Genomic DNA, 12,200 nt, shown 5'->3' with positions numbered 1-12,200 from the left:
AAAATTCCTATCTAGTGTTCTAATGTAAATATTCAGATCAGTATGCTTTTGAAGAAGAGAACTTTTATGACTATAATTTAAACCTGAAAAATAGTTTCTGTCCAAGCAGAGCTTTTCTGCTCTTTTTTTTGGATGGATTGATCAGAATCACTTGCCTTTCCTTCCTCCTGACTGTCTAAAAGAAGCTAAACAAGGGTTTATTCACTAAACAGCTAGCTCTTGGTGAGTAGAGATTGGGGACACTGGTTTTAGTGTTTGTTGATTTCTATGATGTAAATTTTTCTGTCAGACCTAATTTTAGGCTCCTAATGTTGAATGTAGAGTTGAGAAAAGATGTACAGTGTTTTCATCATGCAGAAAGAATGTATACAATCTCGGAAGGGTAGAAAAGAACAAGGTTTAGCATTTAGGATTTGAAGTGATGAACCCCAAGTGTTTATTACTTTAATATTGCTAATTATGTCTATGTGACTTAATGTTTAATAATGATTGTTTCAGCAAACAATATGTATCTCATGAGCTGATAGATACTAATTCTGGCTATCCTGGACCTTTAAGATATCAGATTTTTTTTTTCTAACTATGTAATCCTGGTGTTAGTAAATGTCTAAGCATTTAGTTTTCTAAAATACAGAGCTGATCCTAAGGCCCAGGAAGACATTCTGCAGTCAAGTCCTACATATCTTTTCCAATGTCATTTCAGGTTGTTACAAACTGTCTTATGTTCTTTGTGCTCTGCCCTAGATGTAGAGGAGACTTGTAATTTTTTAAGCATAGCACACTTTCCTGGCACACGCCTTTAATTCCAGCACTTGGGAGGCAGAGGCAGACAGATCTCTGTGAGTTCGAGGCCAGCCTGGTCTACAAGAGCAATTTCAGGACAACTAGGACAATAACACAGAGAAAACCCTGTCTGGGGGCAGGGGGGAGGGTGTCTTCAGCCTTGAATGACCTCACTTCATCCACCTGACTTTTGCAATAATGTTTATTTCACTTTCTAGAAATATCACAAATGCTACTGATGCTCGTTTCCTTCTATGGGAAACTCCCATTCTCCTTGATGTTTTTTCAGTTCCTTGTACTTCATTTGAAGTCAAGTTTACTCTTGTAGCAAATGTCTGTCACTCAGTAGATTGTTAATTACCTTTGGATCATACTGTATTAAGCACATTAATAACTTAAAAATGATTAATAAATACTTGTTTATTTTAGTAGGACAAATTGTGGAGAGTGCATGCTACAGTCTGAGAAACTGGCCAAACCTTAAAGGATTTTGAAACTAGATCACAGGCACCATTCTGACAGTTCCGTACCAGATTTTTATCTCTCAGTGTCTTGAAACTGGAGAGCATCATGGGAACTCTGGAACTTACTGAAGGAGAATTTCAGAGAGCAAACAAGGCTCTTAAGACCAAAAAAGATCAAATTGATTAACTATGTTTACAAATTATTTTATTCTGTTTTAATGTGCTTTATGGTGTTCTCAGAATAAAACCGAAAGTACTGTTTATCAGTATAAAGATAGGTTGGGCCTTTATATTAGTAATGTCCCTATGAAAAAAGCAAAACTAATCAAGCTCTGTGGCTTGAGGGAAACTCATTCTCATAAACGTAAAGGGCGAATACCTCATCAGTCTGTTGGGTTCTGGGGCATTTTTTTTTTTCCTGGAACTGCCTGATTGTCTTCACAGTAAGATTGACGAGATCAAAGTGTGTGAAGGAAATGCTCTAAATCAAAAACAACCCAACATTTCTTTTTTCTATCTTTTACCCTAAGCTGCCACCTAATGGCAGAAGTTTAAATGACATGTTTATAAAATCCAAAGAGTACATTGAGATGTTATAGATTCATTATAGATCCTTACTCCTTAATAAACATTTGTATAATTTTGGATCTCAGAGAAGTCGTATTTATTACTAACCTTTGTTAGGCGATACTTTTGCTAAGGATGTTTGTTTTAAAAGTTGGATTTCTCTTATGGGACACTATAAAGCATCTGTTTTTTTGGTTCAGTTTAGTCACTTTATCTTGTCCTTTTTGCTTCTTCTCTTTCTGCAGAACGACGGCACTCAGACACTGAGGTGTTCTTTTACCTGTGGGTTGTCTTCTGTGTCATCAGCTCCTGCTATACCCTCATTTGGGATCTCAAGATGGACTGGGGTCTCTTTGATAAGAACGCAGGAGAAAACACTTTTCTCCGGGAAGAAATTGTATACCCCCAAAAGGTATGTGTGGAATGTTCACACTTAAGGGAAAGAGTTTAAAAAAAACTTAGCTATATCAGTAGTTAGATCATACAGCAATATCGACTCAAAGTTCTAATTATAATAACCTAAAAATGATTTAAAAAAAATAATTATCCAATTGGGCGGGCCATACCTTTAATCCCAGCACTTGGGAGGCAGAGGCAGGTGGATCTCTGTGAGTTCAAGCCAAGCCTGGCCTACAGATGAGTTTCAAGACAGCTAAGATGGTTACACAGAGAAAGCCTGTCTCAAAAAAAAAAAGTGTCCAAGATACCAACCCAGTCCACAAAAAAATTTATCATGTTTGCCATGTGGTAGATGCTGTGGGAATGTAAGCAGATAAGCAAATGGCAGTGCTATGTCCTAACTAATGGAGAGGGCAACTTGCTGAGAAGCCTCTATTTTCTTAACATATCTGGTGCTTGGGTGTTCATGTTCCTCACTGCTCAGAATAATTCTTGTAGACTTGGTGTGCACCAAATAAGTAGCTGCATACTGAAAAAGCAACTTTATGAACACCCATGGGGAAAAGACTGCCAAAGTGCTCAGATCCTTTGTCTATGCAATGAGTACTTGTTAGTGCCAGCCCAACTGGGAGAAAAGTAGAGTTCTATAGGAATCATTTTAGTGTTTTACGGCATATTAGAATAAAGGGAATGAGAAGCTGAATTTCAAATAAAAATATTGTCTTTAGGGGCTGGAGAGATGGCTCGGAGGTTAAGAGCATTGCCTGCTCTTCCAAAGGTCCTGAGTTCAATTCCCAGCAACCACATGGTGGCTCACAACCATCTGTAATGGGGTCTGATGCCCTCTTCTGGCATGCAGGCATACACACAGACAGAATATTGTATACATAATAAATAAATAAATATTTTTTTAATTGTCTTTATAGCCGGGCGGTGGTGGCGCACGCCTTTAATCCCAGCACTTGGGAGGCAGAGGCAGGCGGATCTCTGTGAGTTCGAGACCAGCCTGGTCTACAAGAGCTAGTTCCAGGACAGGCTCCAAAACCACAGAGAAACCCTGTCTCGAAAAAACAAAAAAAATAAAATAAAAAATTAATTAATTGTCTTTATACAGATGCTTTGGTACCATGAATGATTAGACCTTGAAAAAATTGAACAATGAGCTGGGAATCTGGGTATGTGTATTACAATCCCAGCTGTATTACTAACTAAGCTGTTTAGTCAGCCAGACTGAAGGGGTGTAGATTACATTAGCCCTTGATATATTCTCAGGCCTAAAGTTCTGTTATGGATAACATATAATTCAATACCCAAATGTTGCCATTACATCAAATCTGTATTTTGAAAAGTGTGTGATTGTATAATATGCAGCTGTGACTAAGGCATTAAACATTTTTTATAATTCTTAATTAAAAGGAAAATGAACGGGTTAGGGCCAGGCAGTAGTATGCTGGTAAAGCACTAACAGGAGCAATATACAGGTTAATCCCTAATGCCATTTTAAAAAAAGAAAAGAGGACCAGTAATCGGAATAGTCATGAATTCAGTTAAAGCTACTTTTATGTTCACCACGTGTGTGTTTTTTATTACTGCGTTTGGTGTTTGGTGAACTCTGCACATATTTGTTACTTAGGCTGATTGCTTCAGTTCATTGTATCTTTACATAAATGTTAGGCTGTTTTCTATTTAAATGGGTTCTGATTTACTATTTTCTTTGTAATGAAATTAGTGGGTAGAATCTTTCTAATAGTTTATTATATATTTTAATGCCATAAAAAATAAAGTATAAATTTTTTTAAATTATAGTTGCAAATTTATAAGGAAAAAGTGAGGAAACTATTTGTGAAGTCCAGTGAACCTTCATTATAAAATCCTGTCACAGTCTTCATAAGAATTCTACCTGCTTTCTCACATGTGGGGAACCTACATTGTGGGGGGTGTTTTATGAAACTGGAAAGGGGACCGTGAGAAGGTTAGAAAAAGACCTTAAAGGGAGGCGGGAGATGGGAATGATGGCACACATGTGACTGAAAATAAAAGTGGAGCTATTGTTGAGGGGAAGGGGGAGATGGGGCAAAGAGATGGGGCACGGGTGAATACAATTAAAGACTGAAAATACCCTACTGAAGCTTATTGCTTATTGTGTGCTTGCTTAAAATTTTAATTTAAAAACTAATCAGTTAGCCAGGCAGTGGTGGTGCACGCCTTTAATCCCAGCACTCGGGAGGCAGAGGCAAGCAGATCTCTGTGAGTTTGAGGCTAGCCTGGTCTACAAGAGCTAGTTCCAGGACTGGCTCCAAAGCTACAGAGAAACCCTGTCTCGAAAAAACTAAAAAAAAAAAAAAAACAACTAATAAGTTAGTGGATAATGTCTAAAACTGACCAGTCAAAACATTAAACACATTATTTAAAATTATGGAGGGCAAATGGAATGGATAGTTACAAATGACTGTCTCTGGGGAATAGAAGAGAAGAAGTACAGGGATCGATTGTCAGTTCCTGTTAATAGTCCTCTGATGGTGACTCATACACTTTGTTAAAAATTAAACAGGCCTGGGAAGGTGGCACAGGGCATAAAAACACTTACTGATCGTGGAGAGGACCTACATTCAGTTCCCAACACTCATGGCCACTCCCAACCACCTGTACCTCCAGTTCCTCTTCTGGTTTCCAGAGGCACAGTACACATGCACACTTGCCAGCAAATACAAGAGCAATACTTTTTAAAGTAAAGTAAATTAATACAGCTTACTACATAGCAGTTCTAGTTACCAAAATGACACAACCTTTAAATACATTTTGAAGTGCGAATTTTGCTTAGTAATAAACAAATCCATGAGTTTTGGGATCTATTGGCAGTTTGTATTTTTAAGACTTTCGGGTAGTTAAACTGAATTAGTTGAATACTGTCTCTTATTTTCAGCCGTGTTTGTGAAATATTTATCATTTGATTTATCAACATAAAAAAACAAGACAAAACTTGTATTATATATGGGATAAAGAAATTTGAAATTTTAAATACAAATTGTACAGTTAATAAATCTGCTAATATCCTTTAGTACTAGTGACTTAGTCATCATCTTCCCATGCTTCTCCTAGAATACGATCTCATTTAATTTACAAGAGAGGCTCATGTACAGTGTGGACATTAACTGTATTTGTTAACTGATTTCTGAAACTCAGTACTACATCATCATCTTAAATTTTTGCACTATTTAGGGGAACTAAAACCTATGTAATGTTTCCCCATTTATCTGTTGGTGGGCTATCTGTGAGTCTCAACAGCTGATGTAGGAGTACTTTGTAAGAAGAGTGGTGAGAAATATACACTATTTGCTTGTATTTCTTAGGCTTATTACTACTGTGCCATCATAGAAGATGTGATACTGCGCTTTGCTTGGACTATCCAAATCTCTATTACTGCTACGACTTTTCAGCCTCATGTTGGGGACATCATTGCTACTGTCTTTGCCCCCCTTGAGGTTTTCCGGTAAGCAAACTATCAAACAATTTATCAAGGATTCTTTTAAAAGATGCCCAGTACTGGGCCAGCAAGCTGACTCAGCAGGTAAGGTACTTACTACTACCATGTCTGATGATCTGAGTTCAGTTCTGGGACCCAGATAGTAGAAGAAAGTTGTCCTTGACCTCCACACATGAGCTATGGCCTTCACGTCCACACAAAAACAAAGAAGACAATTAGATGTAATAAAAACTTTTTTGGGCATGGGGTAGTGCACACTTTAATCCAAGCACTCAGGAGGCAGAAGCAAGTATATTCTTGTGAGTTCAGGGCCAGCCTAGTTTGTATATAGAGTTCTAGACCAGCCAGAGATACATATGAGACTCTGTCTCAAAAATAATAATTATAATTATTATTAAAAATCACAAAATGATAGGATTAAAAATGGCAATTGTTTAGAAATGAACCAAAGCATGTTTGTGCTGTCACTGTTGACTGTGAAAGAGAACCAACAAGCACAGCGTGGAAAGGACAGTTTCAGAGAAACCTGAATTTATGGCAGGGGTGGCAGGACAAGGCATGGTGACGTAGCATGTGCCGAAGACTTGTCCATCACAATGCACCAGGAACCAGAAGGTGGAGGTCAGAACTAGGGGCAAATGTAAATTTCAGAGATCCCAGTGATCTTCTCTGGCCAGGGCCTCACCTTCTACATGTTCCACAGCCTTCAAAGTAATACTGGAAAGACTCAGCACATGTTCCTTTGGGAACATTTCAGACTCAAACCATTGTGATGTCTAATGCCTTGGAGTCAAAGTTAAAATTGTAACAAAATGTTAAGATATTTTAATAGACTGAAATTGAAAGTGGTAGCAAAAAAGTAAAAATGCAACTAAAAAGCCACTGCAAAAAATCAAAAATAAATGTATTAGAAAAGTAGAAAGCTTAAGAAATTAGAAAAAAAATTAAAGCTTCAAATCAAACCTAAAAGAAAGAAACATATAGACTAGAAATTATCAGGATAGAAAACAGATGCGCAGCGGAGAATATTAAAAACAGAATTTTTAAAAGAATAATAATTGATGAAGTGCTTACATAAGACTAATCCAGAGAAAAGGGGAGTAAGGACAAACCCTAAAGAAGGCTCGGATGTGGTTAAGAGGCAGAGTTTGACCAGCGTACGCAATGCTCTGCATCCCATCTCTGAACACGAGGGAAGTTCTGAAGGTTTTTAAAAAGATGTAAGTGCCATTAAATGAGATAGTCAAATTCCTCAAAGTATCATAATCAATAAGAAAATAGAAAATCTGAGAAATCTGTATCTTTCAAAACATCAACATTTAAATCAATATCAAAATAGTTTTCATGAAGAAAACTCCAGACCCGGAAATTCTTTCTAATATTTGAAGTCAAAATTTTTGTTTTTTACAAAACACTTCAAAAGAAAGGGACAAGTAAGGACTATGAGGCCAGCATGACGGTCGTCTGAACTTCCAAGGATATTCCTAGAGTGACCCTGTGCCTCACTGTTGCCTTGCAGCATAGTTGCAGAAAACCTGAACACAGCATTAGCCATTGAGTTCAGTAGCATCTGAAAAGGTTAATACTTCAAAATTTAGGATCATTCTGTGAATTAAGGTTTAATATTGGTCTTAGTTACTATTCTGTTTCTGTGAAGAGATACCATGGCTAATGCAACTGATAAGAGGAAGCATTCAATTGGAGCTTCGTTTCAGAAGGTCAGTATGTGATCAGCCTGGCAGAAAGCATGGCAGCAGGCAGGCATGGTACAAAAGCAGTAACTAAGAGCTATATCTTGATCTGCAAGCAGTGAGCAGAGAAATTAAGACTGGTTCTGCTCATAGGCTTTGAAAACCTCAAAGCCTATCCCCAGTGACATACCTTCTCTACAAGCCCATTCCTACTAATTCTTCTTAAACAGATCCACCAATTAGGGACCAAGTAGTCAAATATATGAACCTATGGGGGCCATTCTTATTCAGACTATCACATGTTCAAAAATTAATTCATGTCATTTAACTCAATATGAGAATAAGAGGGAGGAGCCTGTGACATGTGGGAACTGCCATTGTTAACAATATCTGGTTGAGCAAAGGAGTATGTAATTTATAGTTGTAGCTGTTTTTTTTTGGTTGTTTTGGTTTGTTTTTTTGTTTGGGGGTTTGTTTTTGTCTTTTTGTTCTTTGTTGTTGTTTGTTTGTTTTTTAAGACAGTCTCTCTGTGTAGCTTTGGAGCCTGTCCTGAAACTCACTTTGTAGACCAAACTGGCCTTGAACTCAGAGATCCGCCTGCTTCTGCCTCCCAAGTACTGGGATTAAAGGCGTGCGCCACCTCCGCCCAACTAGTTGTAGCTGATTTAAAGGCTGTGGCCGGAAGACTATTGGCGGTCAGGCTGGGCAACATAGCCAAAGCCTATTTCAAAACCAAACAAACAGAAATGTCAGCAACTTAAAAATTGATACTTGTTCCTGAAAAAAATTAGAAAAACAATGTAAGATCATAAAGCACATAAACACAATGTGGCCGGGTGATGTCTGCTGTCGACAGTTATGTTTACTGTCATAATGCTGCAAGTGTGGGTAGTACAGTGAGGAGGTTCTAAAGACTTAATCCATGTCCTTAATAATGCCAAGTACATTAAAACACCCAGAAGTCAATCTAATGAGAGATTGGTGTATGGGTGAAAGTTGACAAGCCAATTCTATAGTGACGCAAGTGTGTGTGTGTGTGTGTGTGTGTGTGTGTGTGTGTGTGTGTGTGTGTGTGTGTTTCAGATGGAGTATCACTAAGTTACCTAGGCTGGCTTCCAATTCCCTGCTGCCTCCCTCCCAAGTGCTGGGATTACACCTATATGCCAAACATGCCTGATAGCTTTGTAATTTATATAGGAACACAAAGAATAACCAAGACTATTCTAAAAAGAACAAGGCTAGAGTAATGTTCTAAGTTGAAGACTGGTCATACAGAGAGAACAAGGCTGTGCACCGTGTTAGTAAGAGGTTAGACAAGAGGCTCCCCTGGAACAGAGTGGGGCATCTAGAGACAGATCCATAATCATGACACCACCTGCTGATAAATGTAGCTGCCTAACAGTGAAGAGAGGACATAACACATGTGTCAGAGCTGGAGAGATGGCTCCAGTGGCTAAGAGCACTGACTGCTCTTCAAGAGGACCTGGGTTCAATTCCAGTACCCACATGGCAACTCACACCTGTCTGTAACTCCAATACCAGGGACCCAATACCCATGGCAAAACACCAATGCATTTAAAATAAATTTAAAAAAGAAGAATATAAGAATAAAAGGGCTTAAAGATAAAAAAGAAGTCAAAGTATTTTAAAATAAAATAAGAAATTTTTTAAAATAAATAAAACATGAGTCAGCTGACTGTCTATATAGAAAATAAATCCTGCCGCCTGTCACATTCATTATGCAAAATCAGTTACAGGGAGGTTACAGAGCTAAATAAGAGTAGCACATAAGCTCTCTAAGTATTGGTAGAGAGCCCTAGAGGTGACATTCAGGGTAGTAATATATTTCATACTTCAGGATATCGGATATGCAGTGTATTTTTGTATACTAGCCAAGCTATATACTAACATGCAAACTTTGAGGTGTATGTGATATGCTTGTTTTGAACTACATATTTATAATTATCTTTTATACATATGTGTGTGTGTGTGTGTGTGTGTGTGTGTGTGTGTGTATGCTTGTGTGTCGTGCACATGTGGAGGTCAGAGGACAGCTTATAGAAATTGGCTCTCTCCTTCATTTGGCTCCCAGTGACGGTACTCGAATCCTTTGGCTTGGCAGCAGGCACCTGCTGAGCCACCTCACTGGCCTACATTTACTTCATTTTTAAGTAACCTTAGAGAAATAAGTGGCAGTTGGACTGACAGGTAACTCCTCAACAGTAACAGTGAAAGTCAAAAAGCATGTCTTAAATGTGCTGGGGAAAAGTGAAGGCCTCTCTCCTTCAACTCTTCATCCATGAAGATAGCTTGCACAAAAGAGAAGATAAAAAGACACTTTTAGAAAGGTGTGTGGTGTTCTTGTGAGCCAGGAAGGACAAACATAGCCTGATAAATAACATAGGATTAGAAACAGAGCTAGCCCTGGACAGAGTGTGCTTGTTTGTGGGTGCCACTGACCCCTCTGGACCATCGCCCCCTCTTCATTTCCCTAAATATCTGTATGTGAGGCCCAAGCCCTCCAAAGTAACTACTCCCTGCACTTGACTGTCTCTGTTCTCCTTTCTCTCTGTTCTTCCTTTCAACCCTTGTATTTGTTCCCAACACAGGAATTGGGCCACTTTTAAAAACTACTTATGCATATGCATGTGAGTATAAGCCTAAACATGCCGTTCTCACTGAGTGTAGTGGGCAGAGTGAAACTCAGTAGTCAGTTCTCTCCTGCCGCCTTGTGGAAGTCCAGCATCAAACTCAGTTTAGCAGGCTTGTCCTCAAGCACCTTTACCTGCTGAGCATTCTCACTGACCCTCAACCTAATCCATTTTTAAATAATCTGTAATAAGAATTATAGACCAAGTACTCTGCAGTACCAATTCTACTTCTATCACTGTCCCTCGGCCTGCATAGCCAGGGTGACATTTCAGTGTTACACCATTTCCTGGTAACAGAGAAGCATAGGCAGAGAAACTCATCCATTGTCTTTATAGCTAGTAGTGGTGGAGCCACGATTAGAACACAGACAGTCTTCTAGAGTTGAAGCTCCCAGATTATGCTGTTTTGAAGTCTTGCCTTCGATCCTCTGTACTTATCTTTTATCTCCCAGAAGAGCCCTGTCCTCACTCGGCTTCTCAGAGTCCATGTTTTCCATTCAAATCAACCTGGAAGTAGGGTGGGCTGGCTCTTCTGGTCCAGTACAGATCCCCCTGTCTCTGCTTCCCATCTGCCCTTGCTGGAGTTCTGACTGTGCATTACTGTGCCTGGCTTGTTGCGTGGGTTCTAGGTTTCCACACTCATGTTCTTGTGCTGGTGAGACAAGTGCTTCACTAACTGAATCATCATCTCCCTAGCCCTCTGATTTTAATATTCTAGCCTGTAGTTGTTGTTTTGTTTTGTTCTCAGTGAGTAGGAACTTGAGTCTCCTGAAAGTTTACAGGAGGTAATATTTTCAGATCTTCACTTGAATGCATCCACCCCATTTTGCTTAGGCGATTTGTATGGAACTTCTTCCGCCTGGAGAACGAGCATCTGAATAACTGTGGTGAATTTCGTGCCGTGCGGGACATCTCTGTGGCCCCCCTGAATGCAGATGATCAGACACTCCTTGAGCAGATGATGGACCAGGAAGATGGGGTGCGAAACCGCCAGAAGAATCGGTCATGGAAGTACAACCAGAGCATATCCCTGCGCCGGCCTCGCCTCGCGTCCCAGTACGTATAGCCACCACTTCTGAGTAGAGTACTTCTTTGGTCTTTAAGATCACGTAACATTAGCTAACAAGCCCTAGACTGAACCAGATGAAGTTGCTGATACTCGGCCATGCTTCCTCTCCAGACAGTAGTAGTAATCAGCCACTCCATATGATCAACTTCTGGAATGTGTCCTGGGTAATGAAATTTAGAGAGAACAGATAGCAGACTGGAATGAAAGAGACTGAAGCTGGGCAGTTTTCTAAAGATAGGGGGTGTTTAGGTAATACTATGAGTGGAAATGAAGGGTAGAAAGGAAAAGCATGTGTCCAGAACTGAAGTGAGAAAATATAATTGGGAGCACTCACTTGAACTGTCAAAGACTGGCCAGGCATTTAGACAGTGGAAGCAGGAGGATCAGTTCATGCTTATCCTTGGCTACATAGCAAGCTCAAGACTAGACCTGACTCAAAAAAAAAAAAAAACCAATAATGAGACTGAAAACTGCAAGCTTCATCTTGTAGACAAGAAAGAAGCATATTCTTTCCGAGGAGTGATGTGGAAGGAGATTTTAATGACGCTGCACAATGTGGTAGGAAGTTGGGGCAGTAAAGACCTGGATTGGGATCTTAACGTCAGACTAGAAGGAACATGAAGGACACGAGCAGAATAGCCCGCTGAGCACAGGAAAGTAGACTAAGTCCTGCTGAGCTTTAGCTAGAGATTGGAAAGGGTAGAGAAGAGAGGAAGCAGGAAGCTGAATCTTGGGCAGAAGGAAGAGCAAAGAAGCAGAAGTCAGCAGGGAAGTCAGCCAGAAGAGCATCGAATCAGCCAGGCTTCTGCTAAGGAAGGTTTTGCAGACTGGGACTTGGGGGACTGAGTAGGTAAGAGAGGGGCCTCAGAGCTGAAGAAAACGTTGGTGGGCTAGAGCTCCTCGTTGTAAAGGTTTCAGAGCTACCAGCAGAGGGCAGTCTAAACACACTTTCTGTTTCAGAAACGGGGCTCTTAGGCTCCAGATTATGTTGACTTCAGGTGTTTACCGGGAAACAAATGGCAACCAAAGGTAGAGGTTTATGGTACAGAAAGTGTGGGGAACCTAGGGTGAGACCTGATTCTGAGTTCTGAC

The 12,200-nt window shown here is 39.7% G+C and overlaps 1 protein-coding gene across 1 annotated transcript in view; it reads left to right on the top strand.

Moving 5' to 3' along the window:
- The window catches only part of Xpr1 (xenotropic and polytropic retrovirus receptor 1), a 145,029-nt gene that overhangs the window by 127,054 nt on the left and 5,775 nt on the right, over positions 1-12,200 (top strand). The window contains exons 12-14 of the mRNA XM_075988290.1: positions 2,060-2,226; positions 5,564-5,703; positions 10,874-11,095. Of these exons, the coding sequence (XP_075844405.1) occupies positions 2,060-2,226; positions 5,564-5,703; positions 10,874-11,095 (529 nt within the window). The remainder of the gene's footprint in view (positions 1-2,059; positions 2,227-5,563; positions 5,704-10,873; positions 11,096-12,200) is intronic.

This window comes from Microtus pennsylvanicus, chromosome 10, assembly GCF_037038515.1.
Source record: "Microtus pennsylvanicus isolate mMicPen1 chromosome 10, mMicPen1.hap1, whole genome shotgun sequence".
Taxonomy (NCBI): Eukaryota; Metazoa; Chordata; class Mammalia; order Rodentia; family Cricetidae; genus Microtus; species Microtus pennsylvanicus.
The sequence above is the reverse complement of the archived record's forward strand: the minus strand, read 5'-3'. Positions and strand labels throughout refer to the sequence as shown.